Below are 7,201 nucleotides of genomic sequence, written 5' to 3' on the forward strand. Positions count from 1 at the left end.
GATAGATAGATAGATAGATAGATAGATAGATAGATAGATAGATAGATAGATAGATACTTTATTCATCCTGTGAGGCAAAAAGAAAAAAGCAGTAGCACCATCATTATCATCAGTGTATTCTGTTGCAGATGGTCATGTCATTCAAGTCTGTTGTGTCCTGTATATGAAAAGTGAAATGAGTGTAGTTGTGCATTTGGATGAGTCACCTCAATATACATATTTCAGGACAAGTGACTAAATGTCAATAGAGGGAGCTGTTCACGTGAAGAAAAGACAAGACGAGAACATACAGTCCAGTACACGGCTCATTGTTACTGTATGTTTGGATTTCTGAAAAATGTCAGGATATCGACATTGTCTAATCATGTGACTTTCTCATGTGACTTTTTTAATTGTTTTACACCTGCTTGTTTTTGCAAGTTTTTTTTTTTTTGTTTTTGTTTTTTTTTGCATAGAGAGGCCACCGACTCTTTGAGCCATGAAGCACCGGACTGGCCCTTGGCTATAAATATACAATGCCGCAACTCCTTGGCTGTGTGTCAATGGAGGTGACAGGTTGAATCAGGGGTGGGGACGCTTTAGTTAAACAAAACGTGGAAGACTTTCAGCACCCTCTCGCTTGCATGCCGACCGCCAAAAACAGGAAGCTCTTACCTGCGTAGGACACAAGTCAAAGGAAATCAATGTTTGGAAGCACAAACGGTAAATACAGCTTGAGGCAATTTTACATAACAGCATTTTGTCAACTACATGCGTACAGTGAGAAACTTGAGTACTGTTTAGACTAGAAGCTATGTTGCATTAAAGAGTAAAACTTGCCTACATTCCTATCATCATCACCTGCATATCAAAATCACTGAAGACCTCCTCATGGCAGCTGGTTCTGGACTCCTCACCATCCTTACTCCCCTTAACCTGACTGCAGCCTTCGACACCATCTAACACACCATCCTTCTCATCCCATTCTCTTCCACTGACAACACCCACACTCCGTTCAACTGGTTCTCATTTTACCTCTCCGGCCACACTCGGTTCATCCAATTCAAATGCTTCAAACCTATCCACTCCTCTATCACTTCAGGTGCACCCCATGGATCTGTCTTGGGACCCCTTCTCTTCATCATCAACTTTCCTCTCCTCAGCATTATTTTTCATAAATTAAAAATTCACTTCCATTCCTTTGCTGATGACATCCAGCTCTAGCTCACCACCAAACCCTCATATTATATTTCTGGTATATTATATTTAAAAACATGTAAATGTGAAGAAAAAAGAAGTAGCTTTCTAAAATTTAAAAGACTGTACAAGCGAACTAATTTTAAAATGCTTACAAAACAATTAATCAGAGCAATGGGAGAAAGAATTAATTTTTAAATCTGGATTTAAAATAATTTACATTTGGGGCTGCCCTCATCCCTTTTAGCAGTTTAAGCCATTTCCATGCAGCATAACAGCTTAGTGTCGCTTCTCCATGTTTGTTTTAAACTCTGTGCTTATTGACCCGTGTCTCCACACCACAGAGCCCGACTCGGTTTACAGTATATTCAATCATCATGTCTTTAATATATTCAGGACTTTAATTATTCAGTGATATATAAACCAGTAGTGGAATTTGAATTCTATTCTGATTTCTTTGTTCTGGTGAGAACTTGAGCTGCAGTGTTCTTAATAATGAAAAAAGATGTTTCTCCAGTGTGGTTTTTCTCCTAGCCAGCGGTTGGGATTGAAACGCATGACTGAGGAAAGGAAAGGAGGATGTGAGAACTTCCTCAAACAGTTTGCAGTTTCACCTTGTGGAGCATAGTGGTTGACAGTGTGTGGAAAAGAGAAGCTGCTCTTCTGCATTTTATTTGATGAGAAAGGGTGGCAACAAGGTACTTACCTGCAATTTATGTTGACCGTGGACAGGATGAAACATCGGGGGACATTGTTGTTTGGCATCTATTAAATATATGAACGGCGTACTGTTTATAACATCTCCTCCATGAATAGGGATTATTATTTACTCACAGTCCTGTCCAGGGCTGCAACACCACCACAGGTAGTTAGTTGATCGGCGACATGCGGCGCAGATGTAACATAGTTCTCCGAAACTGCGGTGATACAACTGGAAAGTCAAAATCTTCATTTTTGATCCATATTTCTTCATTCTGGAGAGGAATAGAATACAGTATACAGCATAGGTGTCAAACTCAGGTCCTGGAGGGCCGCTGTCCTGCATGTTTTTCAAGTCTCCCTGTTGCAACACACCTGATTCAAATGAACAGGTTCAATGTCAGGCTTCCGCAGAGCTTGCTGATGATCTGATCATTCATCAATTGATCAATGATCAATCGAAACGTTTCTTTTACAGTAAAGCTTGCACATGCTTGTCCTGGGCCATCGCTTAAGCTACCATAGATCCAGACTGAGTTTCCCCTTTCTCTTTTTTTCCTCTCTATTCTTCCCACCTTATGGCCATCCATGTATGTGACCGCCTGCTTCATTTTTGTCTTTCACTTTCCCTCCTATAGCAGGTGCACTCTGGTTATGGAGGTGCGACGTGAAATTTATCAGCCTGTTGTTGGCAGTGGAGGGGACTGCGATGGTGGTGTTGGGAGCGGAACAGTACCCCTTGTCGCCGCTGTCGTCATGGGGATTATACTGCTGTTGTTGTGCCCATTGTTCTCTTGCCTCTCCCCTGGTCTTCAACCCCTCTTTTCCTGTTTTCTCTCTTATCTATCCTACCCTCAAGAGCCTGGGTTGTGCTTGAGGTTTCTTCCTTCAAAGAGAGGTTTTCCTTGCCTTCGTTGCCAAGTGTGTATGGGGTAGAGTTGGTTTTCTTATACACAAATATATTCTTAAAGTATGATGACCGTTGTCCCTGACCTGCTCAATAATGTGTAAAAGTGCTTTCGGACAACTTCTGTAGCCTCTCTCTCTCTCCCTCTCTCTCTCTATACACATATACAGTTGACGTCACTCAATAAAAAAGAAAATAAAAGTTTAATAGGACATAGCACCACCTATTAGAACGTCGTTCAACGTTGCATTTCCTAACTCTGCAAAACCCAACAACTCAGATGACAAAAAAACCATTAGAAGATAAAGTTTTTTTTATTTCAGAAAACAACAGGTGTCACAAGTATTTTATAGCCGCTAACATCATGGCCGTTGGAACCAAGCGCAAAAGTATTTACTGTATGTCACCAGATATTCGTCAATTGTCTGTGGCCCGGATTTCTCGTTAAGATGTTGCTTCCTTTGCATATGCAGAATGCTTTTCGTGTCAGTGTAATTTCATAGTGAAGAGAAAATCTGAGATCTGTTTGTTTTTTTGGGCATGGGGGGTTGTCTGGTTTTACGATGCGATGACATCACACACGTGTTGGAAAAAGAATTATAGTTGCTTTAGTTGAAATCGTAGTTATCGCTAGTTTGAAAAAAAGAAAACAATCAATACAATGAAGTGAAGAAGTTCGCAAAGACAAAACAAAACAAAAAAAAAGAGTCACTATTCTTTTTGGAATGGGTGTGTCATACTATTTAAGATGGGATTCCACCACTATTGTCTTGATTGATTCGCTGAGTACAATGCATGCTTATGTTGTGACTCATGCGCACATGTGAAGTCTTTGTGTGGGACACCCGCTCCCCGTTGTATCACAAGTAAAAAGACAGAAAAGCAGAGAGGTGTTTTCCCTTCCTCTTCCTCTGCTTTGAAAGAGAAGCAGCGGGAGATGCAAAGGCACAAAAATGACGTTTTTTTTAATATGTGGACATGTATTCAGCCTCTGGGCTTGTTCGTACGGTACAGATGCAAAATGCATTTCTGCTTTCGATTTAACATAATCATGCTTGGTGGGCTGCCTGCCCATTGACCTTAACCGGCTGTAAAAATAACGAAATGGGCGAAATGAGACAAAATGCAAAATGCAAAAAAAAAAAAAAATCACAGTTTCTTTCACAATGATTCCAGTGGCTCACACGCAAAATCATTCCTCCCGTATAAACAGTGATTGACAAGATTATTGCTTGAAATACTGTCATGCCTCTTAAAGTGGCAAAAGGCATTTTATTGGTATATATTTTTAATTACATAAAATGTTACTTTTTTGTAATAATTTTGCAAAAATAAATATTATTAAAAATGTCTCGTCTAAATCAATCTGTTATTATGTTATGGCTGCTACACCTCACAAACAATGATTTCTTTTTTAAGCATAAGAGGTGCCTTTTTGAGATGCAGCCTTTATATATCCGTGAATTTTATCAGTGCAGCGGCCATTATTTGAGGAACTACGGTTTCATTCAACATTTTCCAAATAGCCGTGTACTTTTTGTCGTAAAATGTTTTAACGTTGCAAATACCTGAGAGCAAATCTAAAACGTTATATATACACAAAATGTATTCTTCACAGCTTTCATCGCTACTGTTCATTTTGCAGTCAGCTCAGATAATGCACTCTTCCTTCATTCCTCACACATACGCTACTCACAAAAAAAAGTATTATTATTCAGCTTTCAGAGAATATTTCAGGATCAACCCAAAACCTCAAATTTTTAATGCGCAACTTTTTTCAGAACTAACATTGAGCTAAAGATAAAAATTGACAACAGGTTTTGGAGGTATGAAGATTTACAAGCACTTACTTTTATGCCTTTCTGTGACTCTCCCAGTCTCTCTCTATCTCTTTTGCAAGCATTGAATAGAAATGCATTCAAAAGTGAAGAGAAGGTCAAATGAAGTTCACCCGGAAAGATTACATTGCATTTTAGGTTAATCTTGAAATGTAACCAGAAAGCTGCAAAATCTGCATCCTCTGCTCATTCTTTTTCATCCTCCTTTGGTTTTTCTTCCCTGTCTGGCGGCCCTGTCGATTCCCTGACAATATCTGTGTGTGATCTGCTCTTTGTCACATTGTCAAGGTCCTCTTCCATCTCAGACTCATCAACATGGTCACCTGACTCTCTGTGACTTCTCTCTGCCACCTCGTAACGAGATGCCGACTCAAGCCGTCTCCAGGTTGCATGCAAGCATCTGTCTGGAGCTGGAGACGCCCGGCCTCTCGCCTCCGCACCACCTGAGGGCTCCCGTAGATCCTCGTCGGGGCTGTACTGACTCTGTCTGTACAAACTCTCCTCATCCTCCTCCTGGCAAGAGCTACCAGGCACGCTTTCGCCGTCCGACTGGGGAAGATGAAGACCCGGCAGGCCTCGGGGCTTCTGGGAAAGATCAAATGGCTCTTTTGGGTTGAACTGGCCCAGGAGTCTCATGGGAGAGGTAAGGCAGAAGCGTCCCCGCTGTCGGAACACTGAAACAATAGAAAGAAGCCATTAAAATGACTGAGAACATATAAAAAACAACCTTCCCAAATGTTTTAAAAGTTGTAAACGTGTATTAAAACTCACTGTTAATTTTTTTTTTTAAATAAAGTAATTTGATGTTTAAAAAAACAATCATATAGGTAGGTGATTACTGTATATCGGGTAAATTTGGTATTTGAAAACAAATGAAAAAAAATGAAACTGTAAAAATGTTGCCTAAATTACTGCTTAAAATCGAACAATTCTTAATAATTACAGTCAAAGCAAATGGACCCACCCAAAAAGTAAAATACAACTGAACTGTACTTGGTGTAGTTCTTGCTGACAGATTATCAGCATTATTAAACATGATGGATGGGCGTATCGGTGCTTACTTACATCTTTCATCCAGTCCTCTGTCCATGACACCATGCTTCACCTTCATGTGTCTGGTGAGATTCCCCTTCAGCGTGAATTTGCTGGGACAGTAGAGGCACTTGAAGGGTTTGCTGTCTGAGTGCAGGTGCATGTGGCCCATGAGGTTGTGCATCCTGTTGAACTCCTTGCCGCAGAGCTGAAATTCAAACAGACAAATGGCAATTATCCATCGTGCATTTTCTGTAGCGTTTTTTTTTTCTTCCCATCAATCTATTCAAGAGGACTTTAGGTGAGAGGGGGAGATTGGAGTCTAGATTGGTCGCCAGCCAATCTCGTGGCACCATGGACTACCATTCACATTTCTATTCATAACTAAATACGTACAATTTCTTTAACGTTTTCAATGAACCTAACACTTTGGACTATATTCCCTGGTTATTGGCAGGTGCATGGACACTGTCCGGGGCTTTCACTTGTATTCGGATGAACTATTTTATTATATATAATTTGGCCAAATTTAGTTAAAACGATTTTTCCAACAAGCTTGTCTGTCTGTCTGTCTGTCTGTCTGTCTGTCTATCTATCTATCTATCTATCTATCTATCTATCTATCCAGTTATCATTATCCCTTGACGCTACGAATGAATTTGTCCAGATTATCAACATGTAACAATTTAACTCAACTAACATCGCCTCTATGTTGAACATTAGATCAACTCTGCCGTCACGAGTGAACGAACATTAAATCACCTCATTGCTCTGAATGTGACAGAGAGCCAGTGTGCGCTGCAGGGTGAATGATGCGTTCAGGAGCAGCTCGGTAATTCATGTACTGACATGTTAAAAATGAATTGAATTGTTTTAATGGCTGTAAAAGTGTGTTACCTATTTATGGCGCTTCTGATCCGTTGCGCAGCTCAAGCTATCCTCCCCTCTCTCAATCACATACTAGCGGATTCTTATAACTTTGTTGATACCTAAATTTTAGGCTGAGTTTGAAAAGCCCACAGACAGGCTTTTTGACACACAAGCAACTGAAAAAATATAAACAATAGACAAAGAGGGCATGAAGGGTGAAAGGGGCATGTTGCCAAGCCTTTGCATTCGCCTGTTATGTTGCATAGGTGTACCTAATGATATGTCCATACACAAAGCATGGCATTTATGATGTTTGTCTCTGCCAAAGCTCTGTTGAATGACAACATGGTTGGTAGTCGTGAATGAATGTGCAGGCGTTTCCCCTCCGATACACCCAATGCAATCCCCCTTGGTCCTTTATTTCCTCGTTTCCTCTCCCTCTGTCTTCTTTCTCTCATCAGCACACGCAAACACTAACACGCACACAATCACACACACGCTCACACACAAACAGAAGGAAAACAGAGGGACCGAGCAAGAGGAAGCAACAGAACAGGGAAGGGCAACTCCTCCGTTGTCCTTCCTCTCCATTCTCTTTTATTAGGGTGGTCCTTTCCTTCAGGAGGAGAGAAGGACTCGGACTGTCCGAGAGGACCGTGAGAAAACAGGAAGCCCCCCC

General features: G+C 40.8%; 1 protein-coding gene across 1 annotated transcript in view; it reads right to left on the minus strand.

Annotated features, from left to right (window-relative positions):
* Positions 1–3,918: 3,918 nt before the first annotated feature.
* znf366 (zinc finger protein 366) overlaps positions 3,919–7,201 on the minus strand; it is a 10,835-nt gene continuing 7,552 nt past the window's right edge. Inside the window, exons 6-7 of the mRNA XM_019888989.1 lie at positions 5,686–5,860; positions 3,919–5,294 (exon numbers count right to left, since the gene is read on the minus strand). Of these exons, the coding sequence (XP_019744548.1) occupies positions 4,807–5,294; positions 5,686–5,860 (663 nt within the window). The 3' untranslated portion in view covers positions 3,919–4,806. The remainder of the gene's footprint in view (positions 5,295–5,685; positions 5,861–7,201) is intronic.

Source organism: Hippocampus comes, unplaced genomic scaffold (assembly GCF_001891065.2).
Source record: "Hippocampus comes isolate QL1 unplaced genomic scaffold, H_comes_QL1_v1.1 scaffold155, whole genome shotgun sequence".
Lineage (NCBI taxonomy): Eukaryota > Metazoa > Chordata > Actinopteri > Syngnathiformes > Syngnathidae > Hippocampus > Hippocampus comes.